Source organism: Candoia aspera, chromosome 1, assembly GCF_035149785.1.
Source record: "Candoia aspera isolate rCanAsp1 chromosome 1, rCanAsp1.hap2, whole genome shotgun sequence".
Taxonomy (NCBI): Eukaryota; Metazoa; Chordata; class Lepidosauria; order Squamata; family Boidae; genus Candoia; species Candoia aspera.
The window spans coordinates 19,373,737-19,393,419 of record NC_086153.1 but is presented as its reverse complement, the minus strand read 5'-3'; the positions used below and the strand labels follow the sequence as shown (position 1 = coordinate 19,393,419).

The 19,683-nt window shown below is 45.1% G+C and overlaps 2 protein-coding genes across 3 annotated transcripts; one reads left to right on the top strand and one right to left on the bottom strand.

Annotated features, from left to right (window-relative positions):
* Positions 1–701: 701 nt before the first annotated feature.
* LOC134494034 (transmembrane protein 270-like) lies at positions 702–8,065 on the bottom strand. Its single transcript, XM_063298921.1, has 3 exons — positions 7,185–8,065; positions 3,952–4,346; positions 702–1,003 (listed from the first exon to the last, which is right to left on the bottom strand). Exons 2-3 carry the CDS (start codon positions 4,291–4,293, stop codon positions 737–739), a joined length of 609 nt encoding a protein of 202 aa, XP_063154991.1. The 5' UTR covers positions 4,294–4,346; positions 7,185–8,065; the 3' UTR covers positions 702–736.
* METTL27 (methyltransferase like 27) lies at positions 6,946–14,296 on the top strand. 2 transcript variants are annotated; one of them, XM_063298907.1, is made up of 5 exons: positions 6,946–7,075; positions 8,381–8,443; positions 10,002–10,137; positions 10,289–10,381; positions 13,921–14,296. In XM_063298907.1, exons 1-5 carry the CDS (start codon positions 6,953–6,955, stop codon positions 14,133–14,135), a joined length of 630 nt encoding a protein of 209 aa, XP_063154977.1. In that variant the 5' UTR covers positions 6,946–6,952; the 3' UTR covers positions 14,136–14,296. The 2 variants fall into 2 exon arrangements, with proteins under 2 accessions (XP_063154977.1, XP_063154969.1); XM_063298899.1 differs by having other exon boundaries at positions 8,315–8,443.
* The last annotated feature ends 5,387 nt before the right edge of the window (positions 14,297–19,683 follow it).

The window sequence follows — 19,683 nt, the reverse complement described above, 5'->3', positions numbered from 1 at the left end:
ATACATTTCAATATACTTCAATCCTTTAAAGCCACGTGATCTGATATAAATGCAAGATTTAGAACAGAAAACGAATTTCATGAACATTCAAGATCATAGGCAGAACTCAAGCATATACAAGTGAATTGCCTGAAAAGCCTGCATATTGCTGTTGCTGATAAATGAGAATCAATTTGCAAAAGAAATATTTGAAGGCAAAGTGAATGGATCAAGAGGTAGGGGAAGACCAAGAAGGTTGTGGTTGAAATGGATATCCCCAGAGAGATTGATGAGAAAGTTGAAGAACAAAAGCTATGAAGCTACATAGAGATAAGGTGGAGGCAAGGATGGTTTGCTGGTGAATAGTTCTGGTATTAATGAAAGTCAGCTATCTTTCTTTTCTTTTCTTTTAATTTCTTTGGCTTACTATTTCTATGGGTTTCATAATGTCACTTACACTGAAAGGAAATAGCCTAATGGAGGAGGAAACAGAGCAGGAAAATAAAATTGTGGCTGTCAGCTGCTTGTCTGCCAGGTCAGAGGAGGCATTGCTACAAGCTCCCCAAACTGATAGTGCCCCTCTCCAAAATCTGATTCATGAATTGGAAGAGATGCTTTGGGGCACTGAAATCAACCCCTAAATGCATCACACTGTGCACACCACTGAAACCGCTGGCCCACCTCACTCTGACCCCTGGAAAAAAATGCACAATGCTCATAAGTAAGATATCCTCCAGCAATGTTTAGTGAATGCCAGCTAGATCAGCAATTCCTGCCTTGGGAGAAGAGCTGAGTGAGGGGTCATCAGCAGTCCCCCTGCTGTTTCCTTTTTGTCTTCTTCAGTCTGGTCTCTGGCCATCTGGGCAGCTTGCTTGTAGCTGGCTTCCAGGGTCTGAACAATGCAGGACACAACCCAAATGAAGCAACAAACCAAGGTCCAGGCTACCTGAATCAGGAGGTTCTCCAGATTCCAGTAGCAGCTTTTCAGTAGTGAGATCCTCTGGGTAAGCTGCTCTTCTGGGACCTGGCAAGCAAAAACAGGCAAGAGCTTGTCACAGGGGCTGGGAGGAGTGGCTTGAATGGTGGCATTCTGGAAAGGGGAAAGGCCCAAGGACCTCTGCACCCCCCTCATCCTAGGGCACTCCATTAGCTGGGTTCAGACAACCTTCTTCCCCTTGAATAGCTTTAAGAAGTGACTGAATACATTGATGGAAGGCAGGTCAACTGAGGACTATCAGGCTTGAAGGCTTAAATGTTGTCTCCAAAGCCAATTGCAGGGGAACAGCAGCTAAAGAGGGATTGTCTTCACCTCCTGCTTGCAAGCGCTCCAAAGGCTTCTGGTCGGTCATGGCCAGAAACAAAACTCTGGACTAACCCAGCAGGGCTGTATCCTCATTTTAGCCTAGATTAGAGGCTCTTCTACAGACCAGTAGTAAAACACAATCATCCAGGGCAGGAACCGGCAGAAAAGCACGCCAGCTTAAAAGACCTGTTGACTGCCATTCCAACCCCCAGCTGTTTTGCTGGGGCAACAAAGCAAAATAGGATCTGCATCTGCATGAGAAGCGAGGAGGGGAGAGAGGTGGAATAGGAAGTACCTCCTTTGATGCCAGTGACTGCAGTCAGTGCTTAGATCCCATGGAATGGTCCCTCATGGGACTCGAGGAGAGGAACCAAAGGTCCCAATCCCTGCCATTTCTCTCCCCCAGCTTCTCTTGCAAGAAAAGGAATGGGGAGAGGAAGCAATGGAAGTGAGTCTTCTGCTGCCAGGTTTCTGATGCCACAAAGCAATCTCTCCAAGGAAAAGGAAGTTGCATCCCCACAGCGAAGGCATGGGCAGCGTTGCCTCGTGGCTGTTGGTTGCCAAACCACAGCTGTTCTGCTGGCTCCCCTCTGGGACTGATGCCAAGAACTAAGCTGCTTTGGAAAGGGGGGAACCAGCATCTGCCCAGTCCCCACCACCACCCAGTTTAATGCCTAGGATGTGAGTTTTTAACACATATGTCCAGCAGTCTTGCAGAAAACTGTTGGGCAGGTATCAAGAGCACACCTGACACCCCGCCTCTGGCTTTGGCGTAGCTACGCCAAAGCACCTCCCTCCTAGTTTCAGTGCTTCATCTTGAGCTACAGTGGCCATTTTTGACATGTGGCCAGCAGTCTTCTGGAAGACTGCTGAATGTGGGTATAAGCAGCTCTCCTCCCACTGCCCATGGCTAAGGCACTGTAGTCCCTAAACAGTGGGGTGGGGGTGGGGACTGGGCAGGGACTGGCCAAAAAGCTGCTTCCACCCGACTTCCCTGCCCTGCCACTCTTTTTTGCCTGGTGTGAGAGTGCCGATTCCCTCATGTCCCAAAGTGGCCTTGGACATCAGTGGTCAGGAACCAAACGAAGGGTGAGACCAGAGAAGCTACCTTCTGGCCAGAAGCCGGGCAGCCCCACCCCTCCCTACCCATGACATTACTGCATGATGTGCTTCTGACAGACTTGTGCCAGAAGAAAATGCTACTTTTGAAGCAGAGCAAAAAACAGCCAGAGGCAAGGGGCAGGTTGAGAGCAATGTTACGTGTTCATGTCCTCAACTTGTTAGTGAGCTGTCTAAGCACCACAGCAAGCAGAACATGATGAGCTCCAGGGTGCAAACCCAGTGCCTGACCTTGCTGCTGACCTTTCCACCAATTGTTGCAAGGTGTTTTTCCTTTGAGATTGGCCTGGAAACTGCAGCTCATAGCAGAATACTGTGACTAGGATGGTGAAGGGGGCAACTTCCTCTGTTCACAATACATCTGTCCTAAAACAGCTGTATCTGCTCTAAGCCAGTTCAGATCTAGTGGAGATATACTATCAAAGGTACTGTGTTTGCCAAAGATTATCTGAACAGAAGCTAAAAGATTTAGGTACAGGTAGACCTTGACTTACAACCACAATTGGGACTGGAACTTCCATTGCTAAGCAAGGTGGTAGTTAAGTGAGTCATGCCCGATTTTATGACCTTTTTGCCACAGTCATTAAGTGAATCACTGCAGTCACTAAGTGAATCATGTGATCATTAAGCAAATCCGGCTTCCCCCATTGACTTTGCTTGTCAGAAGCTGGCTGGGAAGGTCGCAAATGGCAACCATGTGATCCCAGGACACTGCAACCATTGTAAATACATGCCGATTGCTAAGTGCCTGAAATTTGATCATGTGACTACAGGGACATTGCGATGGTCATAAGTGTGAAGACTGGTTGCAAGTCACTTTTTTCAGCGCTGTCGTAACTTTGAAGTCACTAAATGAATGGTCGTAAGTCAAGGACTACCTGTATTCCTATTTCAGGCACCCTGATTATTGAATTCCCTGATCACAGTTGATGCTCTTATTCACTTTCAGCATCCTGTAAAGACTGTCTTGTTCACTTAGCCTTAAGACTGAAATCTTGTTGTGTTGTTTATTTTTAAAATACATAGCCCACATTTTCATTGTTTTAACAATTGCCAAACTGGGCTGCAATTCAATAAATGTTTAAAAACATACAGATGTACTCATGTACACGCATATTTAAAAATCCTTAATTTAAGAAGTTACTATTAAAAAAGGAGCAATGGTATAAAAGGCTTCACAATGTATTTACTGATTGGCTGAGATTGTTGTGATAATATTCTTTAGGGTAATTTTTAATGTATGATAATTTTTAAGGAAAAGAGGCTTTTTTTCATTAATGATTTAACTAATCAAACACTAATTATTCAAATCTGATTCGATTCAGTGTGAATTGATACAGGTAGTTTAATTCAGTTTATCTAATTGCAGGAGCATTCACTGGGGGTATAAAAAAGTCGAGAGGGAGGCCACAGTTGTGGCTATCATCTTGACTTTTTGACTCCCCACGGCACCCCTGGATTAATGAGTGCCCAAATCTGGGCACTTTCCAGCTTTGGATCCCCCGTTTCGCTGCCCTATCTGAAGGACCTTCCCACTCTGTGCCTCTCACCAGCCTTCGTAGGAATGATCTCCAGCCATACTCCTTGGCTCCATTGTGAACTTGCCATGCCACCAGCAGGAGCATCATGGAAGCTAGGAGGGCATTTTGCGCCCAGCAGAAGAAGAAGTCTATGGTCAGCTCCATGGAGGCCTGGATCCAGCACAGGAGATCCCACTGAATCTGCTTCAGACAGAAATACCAACTCAGAATCCCCTCCCGCAGCGAGAGAAGGTGCAGGTACAGGGTTCTCAGCCCCCCTTGAACTGCTCCCTGTAGGCTTTTCCCCATAGTTGTTGGGAGCGAGGATCCCGGCTCAGGAAATCTGCTAGAAGGACGTGTCTTGGGCTCCATGAGGAAGCGCTGCTTGGCAAGAGATGGTGCAACACACGGCACTCTCCAGAGACCTGTGAATGAAGAAAGCATCGTACCAATCTATCAGGCCCCTTCTTCTTCATTTTTACAAAGAGAAATGGTGTGCTAAAATACATGCCCTTTTTTTCTTTTGGATATCCTGTTTGGTCTATGAGCCCTTTAAGCATTTATCCCTTCCTCCCCTTAATGCAACAATTCCCGCTTAAATCAAAACACGATGGCTAAATAGTTTGGGGATAGCTAAACATGCTACACTTTAAAGTCATGCTAGCAAAACACGTTAATAGTGACCAAACTAACCTTTTTTTTCTCAGTTTGCAAAAGACAGGTACCCATAAGTGAACCAAACAAGCTACGATATGCCACATGCTAAGCCACCAAATTAACCAGGCTTAACATAAATCCTGCCACAAAATTTTTAAATGACCTGATTGAGTTGCATGCATAAAGCCAGTAGCCGTGTTCGCCCAACTGAACCCCTTCAATCAATTCAGTCATTTCAGCCTGGCAGCAGCCCTTGACAGCTGGGAGGCCGTCACTTCCTCTCCTAGCTCCCTTTTATAACCGTAATTTTCACTGGAATATTTTCACTCGTGGTCCCTGGGGCGCACTCTCTCATACGTTATGGCCAATAAATCCAAGTCCATGAGGTAGAAGTCTATTTTAACCCTGATCGCCTGGGCTTGTCTCCACTTCTTTTGCTGCCATCTGTTTAGTCCCTTGTGTTAAATTCTAAGAACTCATCAGGAATGGGTTCTTCAATTATCCTGCTTTCTTTCTCCCCACCCATTGCTTCTCCTTCTGAAATATTTCTTCTCAGATTGGAAGAGGGAAGACCCTCGGAGCCCTCTCCCTTTCCGCACTAGGGAAGAGTGGAGAGTCAGATTTCCCTGTCCAGTCACGTACAGTTCCAAGGTCCTGAGAAATTTCAAAGAGGTAATGATTTGTCCACAACTTCCCTTTCGCTCCACTCTCAAGCAGCTGTTAAGCAGGTTCCAGCTAAACACCTTGGCTTTCAGCTTTGTGACATGACGGTGATGTCACGGCAGAGGCCCCTCAGTGTGAAATCATGAAGGTTGGCCCCACTGGGACCATACACTGGGCTGGCTTCACGCAACGCACTACACCTTATACCCAGGTTAAATCAGCACAACCACTATGTTCTCTCTGCAAAGTGATGTCATTTCACACAACATGCTACAACAATGGCTTGGTTTGCACCGTATGAACCACAAACTTTCAATCCCCAGGGTTGCCTAGATCAGCATGTTGTTGGACTCATAATTAAGCCTGGCAAGTTCAGTTAAATGTAAGGGGAAGGCAATGGAGAAAGTGGTGGGGAGGTGGGTCAAAGAGATTACTTGGATTTCGTTGGAAAAGCTACACATTAATAAAAACAGGTCAGGATGGAGAACTTTTTTCCATGCAGCCACCAGGATGAAATCCAACTTGATAGCCCATTATTACCAGTTGTGCTCTCAGCTCATCAAGGACCAATATAAGTTCTGGCCATCACACTTAACGAAGACAAAGAAACTGATACATGTTCATAAAGGGTAATGAGGACAATCAGATTAGAAACTAAATTCTACAAAGACCAAAAGAGAATGCCATGTTCAGCCTTGGGAAGAATGAGCAGGGAATCTGGTAGCTCTCTTCACTTCCACTTCCTGAAAGTAGAACTACACTTTTTCCTATGCTTGCACTATAGCTGCACAGACTCAGGAAAATAGTACTTTTTCAAGAGGTTTTAATAGTTCCAGCAAAACAGCTCATGCAGGATCCAAAGCCCGTCTCTTTCACTAGTGCCTCTGCCTGAAAAGATGTCACGCACAAGGTCAAGGGGATTATTTATGCATGCTGAAGTCTTTAAAGCAGGGTCTCTCAGCCTTGGCGGCTTGAAGTTGTGTGGACTTCAGCTCCCAGAACTCCCCACCCAGCATGCATTGGTGCGGAATATCCTGTTTGAGCATCTCAGAGCAAGGCCCTGCTTGCTACTCCCACCAAGAAAGCTTGTCTTTTAAAAACAACCCAAGGATTAATTATTGGGTGTTCTTGAACTTCTAGTTGCCGTTGGCCTGTAGTCATTACTTCCCCAGCTTCCGGACTGATAGATAAAGGTAGCAATAGGGCATGTTTATACAAACCAGCAATCACACTTGCCCTTTAGATCAGTGGTTCTCAACCTTGGCGGCTTGAAGACGTGTGGATTTCCAACTCCCAGAATTCCCCAACTGGCATGCTGGGAGTTGAAGTCCACACATCTTCAAGCTGCCAAAGTTGAGACACCGTGTTTAGATACTGTTTCCTTGACTTTTTAATGACATCCTTGTTATCTCCTTTTTTTTTTTCCGGAGCCAACCATTTGTTCTTCGCGGGAGTGCCCCAAATCCCATCCGCAGCAGCTCCCGATTCCTTGCTCTGTGTCTTGTTGAAGGAACAGGAAGAGTAGCATATTTTCCCAGATCTACCGAGCAGCTCCCCAGAAGAGAGCGGCCAAGAGAAGCCGCCACCGCTCAGGGACGCGCTCGCCTCGGAGAGGCAGCGTCGTAAGTGGCTGGGCAGGAGCGGGGCGGCCAATGGGATGGAAGGCGGCTTGGAAGGCCGTCCCTGCCAGCCCGCCTCCTTCCAGCGGGCTATGGCCGCTCTCTCCAGCCGCAGTCTGGCCGAAGTGCAGCGCCGCGTGGCCGCGGTGCACCACCAAAGCGATCTGCAGCAGCAGTTGCGCTTCTATAACGGCTGGGCCGAAGACTACGACCAGGTGCCTCTCCCCATCCTTCTCCACATCGCTCCGGGGAGAATTCCGCTTCCTGCGTCCGGAAGAAGTCCTAAAGCGCCTGCCCTCTTGAGCATGTGCAGAGCGTGTTTACCCTGCAGTCCAGGGATTCCAGCTGCTGTCCTCGGCGGCGCCGGCTTGGCTTGGGGCTAGTAGTGCCGGGGGAGGTTTTAAAGGAAGGGGTTTGAGGAATTCTTGGCTTTCCCACCGTAATACCTAAACCAAGGCTGGAGCGCAGAGTCGCTTTAATAGTTGGACGGACTGAGTTGGCAGAGTATTCCTATATTCTTAATATAAGCCCCAGAACTGCGTAGAGTGACTTCCTAGCCCTTTCCCACAGCGTAATGGACCAAAAATGTGTCTTTAGGACATCCAGCCCCTCTCCATTCCTAAACCAACCGAAGGTTAATAATCTGTAGAGAGATAGCTGATCTGTGCTAATGAAAATTATTAAGCCATCAAAAATGTTAATCTGAACAGAATAAATTAATCTCTGTAATTTGGAACGTGGCAAATGAGTTTTTTTAAGCATCCTGTACTTATATCCTGCCTTATCTATAGCAGTTCAAGGCAGCTTCTGTGGGATTTTCCCTTCATTTTACTTCCACAACAACTGGGTGAGATAGGTTGGAGTTCAAGGGTAACCAGCTCAGAGTCACAAGATCAGTTTCCATAGCTGAGGGTGGATGTCAAGTGGGTCTCCCTAGTCCTCCTCCAGTGGTTCTCAACCTTGGCAACTTTAAGACGTGTGGACCAACTCCCAGAATCCCCCAGCCAGCCACAGGAGTTGAAGTCCACACATCTTAAAGTTGCCAAGGTTGAGAACCACTGGCCTACTCCAACATCTTAAGCACTACAGCTAAGAGATTTCTTAGTAGCCTCTCCTCTAGGTACTAACCAAGCCTGGCCCAGCTTAGGTGCAGGTTATCTTCCCAGATAAGGCTCTCTGGGCCTCGGCAAAGCAAGACCCTGGTCTGGCACGTCTGGAGCAGAGCCACAAAGCAAAACTGCGGAATGTTCTGTTTGGATAGAAAAGGACAAAGTTTACCTCTTTGCACCATCATAAAGTTCTACAGGTGGCCTTCAGCAAATCTTGGTTTTACTTTCAGGAGCTGATACCCTGTTTTATTAGGTGCAATTATTGTAACTACTCATTAATAGATAAACATGCCAACCTTGGCGCTCCCCCCTTGTTGGAGTGACTAGAACTCTCCTCTCTTCTAGGATGTGGTGGTGTTGCAGTATCAAGCCCCAAGTCTGACTGCTGCTTTCTTGGCCTCCGTTTTCCAGGGCTTGCTTGAGGATGCACTGGTGCTGGATGTGGCCTGTGGTACAGGACTTGTGGCCCAGGAGGTAACTGTGGTCAGAGTCATGCTTCAGCCAGAGACACCGGGCTGATCTCCACCGAGGTTTGGGAACTATCATCCCACAATTGTCCTCTGCTGTGCTTTGAAAACTTGTCACAGAGGGGAGCTATTGATGGTGGCCTATGGACCACATGCAGGCACTCAGCTCTATTTTTGCTTTGTGCCATTGCCATTTGGGGCACCCTATTTGTTCATTTTTTTTCCCTTGAAAATAAGGCTAAGGAGAGGTCATCACCAGCCCTGTTTTCTGGTGCTAATACAGAATTTGCATGTAGCAGGCAAAACTTTAAGAAGTTTTCACCAATCGGGGGTCCAGCAGAAGCCTTGACCTACAACCAGGAACATCATCAACCATTCACTAATGTAGGGAGAAGTAACATAATGCATGTCATGACATCATTGTGTGAATGAGACGATGATGTAATTTCTGTCATTGGCGTGATGACATCATTTTGCTGTCTCTGTGGCTTCTGAGAGATGCCTGGAAACAGCAGCTGAGAGAAGATGAGGTAGTTCAAAACATCTAGAAAACATAATGTTGGGGGAAGAATAAACTTTCTTAAAATGTATTCTCCCTTTTGCAGAATGAATGCTTCTTGATAAGTGTGTCCTGCTTTCAAACACTTGATGCTTTACTCATAGACAAGTATAATCAATTAACTCATTTGTCAATCCCAAGATTTATTTAATTAGAAGATAATTTATTAATAAGTAGGAATGAAAGAAGTAGGCTTACTTTGTCAGACTGCATTCTTGTTTCTTTGTAGAAGAAGATGCCTTCCCTCCTGAGTAGTCTGACACAGATAAAGAAGAGAATGCCTCTTCCAAAACTGCTTCAGCCTCCCTTAGTTTTAGTAAATCATTTTAAAATAACTGGATGAATTGAGAGCACTGTTTTGATCTCATTAAAACATAGTCGTCTGTTACAAGCCACAGTGACATCCAAATGATGACAGTACACTGTGACATCATCATGCAAATGACTCAGTTATATATGCTCATGCACAAAAGTCAATCACTTGGTAAAGCTGACTCATTTGCTTAAATGCTGCATAGCAGCCTGTTTCCTGGCATAAAAACATGAAGTGGCAGTGGCAGGCATTGGCATCCACACATCTTAAAGTTGCCAAGGTTGAGAAACACTGGCCTACTCCAACTTCTTAAGCACTACAGCTAAGAGATTTCTTAGTGGCCTCTCCTCTAGGTACTAACCAAGCCTGGCCCAGCTTAGATTCAGGTTATCTTCAGGGATCCCAAAATGATGAAATGTGTCATGATGTCATAATGTCGTTTTGCCTTTCCATATGGACGATGCAGCATTGCATCCAAATACATAAGGGTGCATTGTAAAATCATCATACACATTTCATCACTTGTGCACACTCCATGGACCATGGTGGCAAGCGCAGCATTGCCACTGAAGGTCCCCCTACTGATTCTGTCTTGGCCAGGCCCCATTTGGCTTGCAGTGTTCCATTTAGCTGTTGGCAACGAGGGACTGGCTTTCTGTCTGGGGTCCTGTGACTTACGCTGTGTGTTCTAAGCTTCAGGCAAAAGGTTTTCGCCACATCCATGGCCTGGATGGCAGCCAGGGGATGTTGGAACACGCACAGCACAAAGGACTGTATGAGGATCTGAAGTTGTGCTTGCTGGGCCAGGAGGCCTTACCAGCTCCTGAAGGTAACAACGGGAACATTTTGTCCTCAGCAATGGACTGAAAAGGTTAGAGAAAGGAAGAAGCTGGGGTGTGTTGGCATGCATGGAGGTTTCTAGGAAAAGCTGCCTATTTCCTTCCTTGATGCCAACTGTTAGTCCTTCATCTCCTCTGCAGGCTGCTATGATGCTACTGTGATTGTGGGTGCACTCAGCGAGGGACAAGTGCCCTCTGGTGTCATTCCCCAGCTTCTTCTGGTCACCAAACCAGGTAAGCTTTTGCAAAAGAGACCCAGATGTAGTGCAGAGGACTTATAACAGGGGTGGGCAACTTTTTCCAGTGTCTGTGATCACTGTGTCATCTTGCACCATTGAGTATGCAACAATGAAAATGAAAAATGGTTCACATTGAGTGAAATTGCCACATCTTGTAATATTTTACCTATCCCCATGTGAGAATATCAGGCATTGGTGAGATTTTGGCCTTTAAAAAATAGTTAATTAGTTCATTAATTAAAAAACTAATTTTAGCATTCTGCAGTTACCATCTAGATCAGTGTTTTTCAAACTGGCTGGGGAATTCAGGGAGCTGAAGTCCACGCATCTTAAAGTTGCCACGTGTGAGAAACACTGAACTAGGGTTATGGTTGGTTAGCTACAATAAGCAGTCAATGAAGCGGGGGAGGCCAGTGGCTCTGAACACTGACCAGCATTATGCAACTGTTCCATCTTACTTTCCTTAATAGATTTGCTCTGGTAAGAAAAAAATGGTGGAAGAAACAGTAGAAAATACAGGAGGATTATATTATATTTTCTGCATTCTCTTTGCAATTTTGTGGATTAGGCAAGGTGATTGCACACTAAAAGCCTTGTAAGGAAGCACCATCAGGGCTGCCCCAAGGTACAGCAAGTAGTTGGAAATCTAGGTTTCATTAGGTTGAACCCCAGTCTCCTCTACCCATTGATGGAGAGAAGGACCCCAAAGTGGCTTCTCTTCAATGCGGCAACTATCAGCTCATCAGAATCAACTCATAATGCTGAAGTCTGCCAAATGCTTCAAATCAGTCCAGGCTTTTATTAAAAATCCTCTATGGTAATTTTAAGAGGAAGCAATTGCAAGGAAATCAATACAAGCAGAAATGAAACCAGACTAATCTTGGCCAGCATAATTGAATATACTGTCTGAAGCATCTTGAATGAAGCAATACGTTCCCCCCAATCTTCCAAAGAAGATTCAGCCCTCTGAATGGAGACAGGGAGATGACTTTATCTTACATATTACAGGCAAAACTATCCTAACCGGATGTTTTAATGAGTGCAGAATCATTCTTACCAAATGTAGCAACAAGGGTCGATTGTGGCCAAAGTTTTATAGATGATAAGGAAAGGTCTATCTCTACCAACTGATTTTTTCAAGGACATATCTAAACATTTGCAGTTAGGTCACTGGGTCTAGCAGATAAGATGAGTTAGTGGTGTACAATTGCTGGTAATCAGTGGCACTTGAACTGAATTTCTCAGGGCTGGACCTAGAGAGAATGGGATGTTCTCAAATTGCAATAGTTCCCAGTGGGATGTTCTTTGTACATATAATGTTGTTTAATGCTTCATGGGACCTTAAGAGAACAAAAGGACTAAAGACACTTTAGGGCAGTGTTTCTCAACCTTGGCAACTTTAAGATGCATGGACCCACTCCCAGAATTCCCCAGGCAGCCATGCTGGCTGGGGAATTCTGGGAGTTGAAGACCACACATCTTAAAGTTGCCAACGTTGGGAAACACTGCTTTAGAGACTAGAAGCATTGCTGGTATGTATTTGCTTCATCAGGTATTAAAATCAGACTGAGAAAACAGATGGGTATCTGGAGATGGAAAGGACCATAGTTTGTCATGCAGAAGTTACAGACAGATTTGGAAGAGATTCAGATCTAGAAGGCTGCTGTCAGTCATTGCAGATAATCCTGAACTAGATAGATTGGTGATCTAACTTATTATGAGGCATTGTTCTTAAACTGAGTTCCTACATGCAGTAATTGAATCTCCTTTGGCATCTGTCTGGGGAATTAAAATGGGCAAGATGGGGGATGCAGTGTTGTGATCCAACTTCCACTCCTTTTATACAGTACAAAAGGGGTGGGGCTTGGATTGCAAGGCCACGCCCACTGTCTGTTTCTGACCCACCCCTGTGGACAAGGATGCATCTCTCAGAGTTTATGGTGCTCAGATTCATGATGCTTCTCATTAGAGCTGGCTGAGTGCAGATTAAGGAAGGACTTAGGGTTTATTTTAATGCTCCTTAGCTTGTGCTTCCTCCAAGGCACCTGAATGTATTCTCTAGAAACTGTAAATGCAACCGGATCTTAGGCTGATCTTGTGAAACTGAGTGATGATCAAAACAAGAAAGAGAAAGAGAAAGGACTTTTCCATGCCATGTACAATTAACTTCTGGAATGCATTGTTGCAAGATGTAATGATAGTTGGGAGCTGAGATCCTTTTTAAAAAGAGGTTGGACAAAATACATAGAGTGGAGATGGGAAAGGGATCTATCTAGGACTGCTAAATGGAGCCCCCATGTTCAGAGGCAGTTGACCTGTAAATAGCTGGTATTGCTTAGCCACTTTTGGGCACAGGATATTGGACTGGCTAGATTCAGAACCCATAGCCACTAGATGGCGCAGCTATCTTACAATACTTCATAAACAGACCAGTGAGCAAAAAGGCCTCGCCTGATTTTTTGCAAAAGCTTCTTTGATTTCATGCACGCAGTCAGGTGTATGCATGGCTGAAAGGCAGAAACACAATTTAAAACGTGTTTTGATCAGGGCCCTGCAGAACCATAGATGGGCTGTAAAGTCACCTTTCTTCAGATTGCCTGCGTGCATGTGTGTGTGTGTGTCCTGGAATCATATGTGTTCTTTCCCAGAAATTGAGTTCTACTCTTTCCTGTCCCCCTGCTCCTCCTCGTCTAGTTATATGCATTTGGGAATGGCTTTATTTGTCATTTAATTTCTCTTCCCTGTATGAAGATGTGATGAGCAACCCTTGCCAGTTTCATTACTGCAAACTTGCTTTTTGGTCATCCCCTCCCTCCTGGTGAACAGGGAGAGATTGTATAATCAGTTCACACAGCACACTCAGCCCTAAACCTGGATTAACAGTGCACAAGTCCTGTACCCAAAACATGTGCTATTGCCTGGACAAATAAACCATGCTATAGTTTAACATAACAGCCTGGTTCCCACAACCTGCTGCACCATAAACTACTCAACCACATTTTATTCTAGTCTAGCATTAGTTCAGTTCAGCTTCATTCAGTGCCACCCTTTCAGTTTCATCAGGGCTAGGGAGACCTGCCACCTCCTCCTCCTCTTTCTCCTACTTTCACTTCATTGTCTGGTTGTAAGGGGGAGAGTGTTCCTGTATGAGAACATTAGTATATCTAATAACAGTTACATCTCTTCAGAAAGCAGTGGGTATTTCTGGATTTTCTGCCACCGAAGTCAGCATTCCTTGGCTTTTCTGGACCTTTTCTGGACTTTGAAGTTAAGCAGGGTCAGGCCTGGTTGGTACTTGGAAGGGAGCCTGGTTCTGCAGGGTACAGGTCAAAACAGTCAAGATGGCAGTCTAAATTATATGGTTCAGGTTGCTGTCTTTATTTTTTTTTATTTTTTTACAAATTCCTTCCATATTGTGACATGTCCCCAGGAGTCAAGCTCAGTGTGAAGGAGATTTTTACCTTTACCTTGTTTCTGGGACTATCAAGGCTTTCCTACTGATTTAGACTGAAATGTTGTGACCTTGCACAACAGGTGGCTATGTGTGCCTGACCACACGAAACAACCTGAGCAACTTACGATATAAGACTGAATTGCAGCAGTTGCTGAATGAACTGGAGCAGCGAGGATTGTGGGAAAAGGTCGGGATGCAGGAAGTTGAAAAATGGGAGCGAGCGACATCGGAGCAGGAATCGGGCCAGGACTCAGACTATATCTCTGGCGTGGTCTACATATACCGAAAAAAATAAGAGTCTGGTTTAAACATTCTTCATTCCTCTTCATGCTGGGAGATCCTTCAAGGCAGACTCTGGGCCTCCACGAAGGGCTGAGACTCACCATGACTTAGCTTTAAGATCTGTGGTGTTTTTTTTTAAATATGTGAAGCAGTAATAAAGCAGGCTGGACCGTGGCTTGTTTGCAGAGTATGTTCTCTTTACGCTTAATGAGCTGCCATAAACTCTCAATATGTTCCAGATGAATTTAGCTTCTGGCACTTCCATAAAACCATGTTTTTGCACAAAAACTTCATTCCCAGCTTCCCCTCCTCCAGTAGTCTTCATGCCTTCATGAAGTCTTCATTTGTGAATGTAGCATTTCCTTCATCTCAGCAGTCAACATTACTGAATGTGTGCAATAATTATTGTACACCACCCAGAGTCACTTCCTGTGAGATGGGTGGCTATATAAATTTGACTAATAAATAATTAAAATAAATAAAATAGTAAAGTGCATCTTCTAAAGAGAATGTGTTTGTTGCTACGTGGCAAGCTTCCCCCCACCCCCCATCACCCTCCTGGCTCAGGGAACTAAACCTCTTGTAAATCCCAGCCAAAATAGCTGTTTGTTCTCCTAGCTGGAAATTATGGGGCTTGGACCCATTATCATTTCTGGAAGGTCTGGGTAGGGAAAGGCCAGCATGGGGAATACGGCTGCTTGTGGGTTGAACCTTTGCAGGTACCTGATTGCTCACAGAAATTCCTGAGAAGGGGCAGGGAACTCCAGGAAGAAAGCAGAATCTTCAGGTGCCTTCCTTCTCCTTTTTCACTTCCTTCAATTCAGCACCCCGCTCCAGAGATATGAGGCTATAAATGGCCAGGCTAGGTAGAAGCAATGGGGACTGGAAAGTACCAGGGTTTGGGGGTAAAATGTTTATGGAGGAAGAGAAGGCAGGGAGTGCAGGGAAGAGAGGTATGATATAATGCACAAAAAGCAGAAATGAGAATTTTTGTAATTCTGAAAGCAGATCCTTGGTTTGTTGGTTGAAATCAATCAGCAGTGCATGCAGGGTAGACAGTGCTAGAAACAATCAAGTTCCAAAAACGATTTATATTTATTTGGGGCCAAAGATGCTAAGGGCAGTGATGGCCAGTGGCTGGGATGGCTTAAAGGGGACTTAGAGGAAAAGAAAATGCATGAGATGACTGACACTTAGCAATTAGAACTGCATGGAATCTCCATGTTGAGCAGCAATTGGCTTTTGAATGCCGTTTGCAGGAGCCCCAAGGGTGGAAGATGGCCATCCTTGTGGTCACCCCTGGAAGCGGGATGCTGGCCTAGACCCTTGCTTTTCAGCCTGCTGGGCACTTACATTCACACCTCAACTGGAAGAAGTGGTTTGGACGCATTCCTTTGAGAGGCGTTCCAGGGGCCATATTCCTAGAAGTGGGTGAGGCCAGGACAAAGAAGCACGCAGGGACTGAACAATTTAAATTTAAATGATGTTAAATCAATTAAATGCTGCTGCAACGAATACTCCCCACATAGTTAATAACTCCCATCCTCTGTCTCACTAAAAATTACAATTGTGCTATGGCGGTGGGAGGAGGTCTGGAGCCTTTAAGGGACCACACAGGGCTTGCGTTGTGCACATGAGAACACCACCTTGCGACCTCCCTTGAATGCAAACATTCCCATCTTCCAAAGGCACCCAGGGGTGTGAAGTTGCTCTGAATCAGTGTTTCTCAACCTCAGTAACTTTAAGATGTGTGGAGTTCAACGCCCAGAATTCCCCAGCCTGCATGCAACCCAATTAACACCTAACAGCTGCATTCACATGACTGGCTAAAGTTGGCTCAAGTTAACCTTAGGTCTGGGGGTGTTTTAGTGGCTTAGCATTTTGTATTAATCATCCTACCTATTTGGTTAATTCGTGGTTCATCATACAGTACAAATCCAGAAAATGGATTAATTCAGTAATCAGATTAAGTATGTTTGGGTGAAAGAGCCTAGGTATACAAGTTTAAGAGGCTGCAGACCTTGAGTTGTTGCCAACAGGAGGGGGGTGGGGGAGTGTTAAATGCAAGGAAAGTACAACTTCTTTAATCATTTTTTAATTCACATTCAATCGAATTTAATTTTGGCTTGGCCTTCCCCATGTCTCGGCATGCATTTCTGCCCCTTCCCACACATGCCGCTTACAGGCCAAGGGTGGCTTTCGGCCTCATAAAAGGTTGCACACCCCTTATGTACGCAGATGTCCTATTTTCTGCCAGCAGAACTTGCCTTCCACAGAACAATGGATGGACGCTTTTGATGAAGGCCCTTGATAAACATTGCCTTTCTCAGAAGAAGAATTAGAATTGTTTGTGCAACTGGATGAAACTTCCTTTAAGGAAGCCCTTAGCTGGTTGAATTCCCCTCTTGAAACTGTTTCCTCCCCTTGAGACAATATCGCTTCAACACGGATCCATTTAAAAAGCAACAGTCATTCCAGCTTCAGTTGGTGCCTAGTTTACAAGGCATTTAAGCTTCCTCTTGTTCTTTTCTGTTCTTAACTGTTTGTTTTAAAATATCAAAGTGTGCAAGCTGGATCACATGTCCCTTCTGCGCATGGTGAACATAACTGACACAGAGAAACAGATTTTCTGCAAATCTTGGTTTGACTCTGACAATAAGAAGATGTCTGCAAAACACCAGCTCCGTATCTGAAGAAAGATTTGAAGCAAACTCCACAAGACCAGAATAATTACTAGAATGGCAAATGTTGGGGAAATTCAAAACTGGGTGGATGGGTTGCCCACACAACAACTCACTTGATAGGTCATAATTATATTCCTTTTATAGGAAAACAGATGTTATCCTAGATAGATAGGCCTTTGGTCTGATCCAATAACACTTTTTCGTATCATTCTCTCTCCACTAGATTTTTTTGTTTTTTACACTTGGGCAGCTTCTTCCATGGTGGGACCATTTTCCACTTGCATCTAACCCATGGGACGAATATTATTATTATTAATTAAATTTATATCACTGCCCATCTCCCCACTGACCCCTTTTTCTGCCATAACCTCGTGATGTTGCCTTCATCTCACCCCCAACCCATGCCTGAGGGAGCCTTAAGTTGTCTTTAGCTGTCCCAATATTCAAGTAGCACTTTCCCCCTTAATCAGGTAGCAACCCATGGCTGTCTCGATAGGTGCAATCGGTTGTGCTTTATTAACCATTTTGTTACTGGCACAGTCAGGTGACCCCTAAGGGGTGGGATCAGCCACTTTAGGCTACTGTGGGTTTGCCCCTTCCCTTCAAGTCCATGGCACTATTCTCCAGTTTGGGCAGAGGGTAAGTCCAGTTCTTTCAAATCACCTTTGCACACTTTGGAGGGCTGATTTTGAATGCGGGATCCTGTATCAGCTGTTGGGAGATGGCCATTCTAAAAGTTGGTAGATCTATTTTTCTTGTCTCTCCAACCTCACAGCTGTTAGATGGGGTTGGGAGCTGGCTGGGGGCTTCTTCAAAGAAAGCCCAACTAAGAACTGAAGAATGGGATCGGGGCGGGGGGGACTGTGTGACCAAGCAGAATAGTTGTTTGTCTGCCTCCCCAACTTCAATATGCACCCCCCACCCTTTTCAACTAATAGGCTTCCCCAAGTTCAATATGCACCCCCTCACCCATGCAAAAGTCTTGTGCAAAACCAGGAAAAAAAATTGACTGATAAATCCCCCAATCCAAGCATCCATAAAAACTCACCACCTCGTCAAGTCTCTTCCCCATCTCACATTAAGGAGGATGACTGGTGGATGTTTTTCCATGGGCTGGTGCTGTTTGGTTGGAAGGAAAGGGAGGAAAGTCAAAGGAATCCACCAATCCCATTCTTTAACATGCTCTGCTTGTGATCAATAAGGGCAGTACCTGTCATGAGTACGGATGGTGAGCAGGAGGGGCCCCTATCCAGGGGGGAAAAACGCATGCATAGTTTAGAGACCTTGAGCTGTCATTCAAAGAAACCCAGAACAGACCCGCCTTGATTTTTGGGGTTTATCTGTCTGGGTTTTCCCACACTTCTTCAGTTTGGTGGGATTTTCTGTCCACAATAGCAGTAATAAAACACTAGAGACTTTCTCCTTGTCTCGGCATGGTCTTTGCTCAGTCAGGACAGTACCATTTGGCACCAATTCAGAACAATGACTATGGATGCAGGATGGGGATCAGCAAATGTTATGCCTGTATCGGTTTCTGCTGACTCAAAGAATGGTAGCTTCAAGCAATGGGAAAAGACCCTAAATAGGAATTATAGTCTAACATATCTGAAGGACACCAGGACAGCTCTTATAAAAAAAAAAGTCAGGCCAGAAGTAGGCAACCTGATGCCAAGGAATCACTTGGCATCCAGTAGACTCCTCACCCCACCCAATATACCCTACACTGGAAGCTACTGCAAAGTCAGGCACTAACTTCTAGCCCTATCTCTCCCCACCTCTTTGAATATCTCTAGGCCCCAGGTACATGCTATAATATTCTTGGGAAATAAAAACAGTGAGTGCCTGCATACCAGTGCTTTCTATGGAAATGAGTCCACATACCCAGACAGAAGATTAAACTAAAGAAGAGATGTTGAGGAGCAACCACTCAACCTCCTAATGAAAGGGCATTATATGACTGCTCACACCCACTGGCAGTCTCCGTCTCTGTCTCTGTCTCCGTCTCTGTCTCTCTCTCATCATCTATCTATCTATCTATCTATCTATCTATCTATCTATCTATCCATCCATCCATCCATCCATCCATCCATCCATCCATCATCCATCATCCATCATCCATCATCCATCATCCATCTCCATCTCCATCTCCATCTGTCTCTATCTCTATCTCTATCCATCCATCCATCTCCGTCTCCGTCTCCGTCTCCGTCTCCGTCTCCGTCTCTAACTCTATCTCTATCTCTATCTCTATCTCTATCTCTATCTCTATCTCTATCTATCTATCTATCTATCTATCTATCTATCTATCTATCTATCATCTATCTCCATCTCCATCTCTGTCTCTGCCTCTATCTATCTTTCTATCAAATTTGTATGCCACCCAACTCTCAGCAATTTTGGGACTAGCCAAGCCTTACATCATGCCCTTAAATTTAGGCCTATGGACCAAAAATTTTGACAAAGTCTGAGTTAGCTCATCTTTCTGATAGAATTCTTGGCATACCATCAAACCACTCCTAGCACCCATTTGAGGAAACCGTGACATACCATAAGAAAATATACCTCTTGTCAAATAAAGAGGTAAAGGTAAAGGTTTCCCTTGACGTAAAGTCCAGTCGTGTCCGACTCTAGGGGGCGGTGCTCATCTCCGTTTCTAAGCCGTCCGTGGTCATGTGACCGGCTTGTCAAATAAGAATGTTACAAATGGCAAAAAGTGTGCCAGAGGGAAATCATGTGGCTGGAATGAACTTGCCCTTGGTGCCACATGGCATGTTAACGCATGCTCTGTGTAGACAGGCCTGACAGGCAACTGGCATCACAGGACTGATATTCTGTGATATTGCTACATCAGATGAGTCCCTTCCTCCAACCAATCCT

Coding starts and splice junctions, on each gene's coding strand:
- LOC134494034 (XM_063298921.1), bottom strand. CDS start 4,293: ATGGAGCCCAAGACACGTCCTTCTAGCAGATTTCCTGAGCCGGGATCC. Junction 1,004..3,951: donor GATCATTCCTACGAAGGCTG/GTGAGAGGCACA, acceptor TTTGCTTGCCAG/GTCCCAGAAGAGCAGCTTAC.
- METTL27 (XM_063298899.1), top strand. CDS start 6,953: ATGGCCGCTCTCTCCAGCCGCAGTCTGGCCGAAGTGCAGCGCCGCGTG. Junction 10,138..10,288: donor GGCCTTACCAGCTCCTGAAG/GTAACAACGGGA, acceptor TCTCCTCTGCAG/GCTGCTATGATGCTACTGTG. Junction 10,382..13,920: donor TCTTCTGGTCACCAAACCAG/GTAAGCTTTTGC, acceptor CTTGCACAACAG/GTGGCTATGTGTGCCTGACC.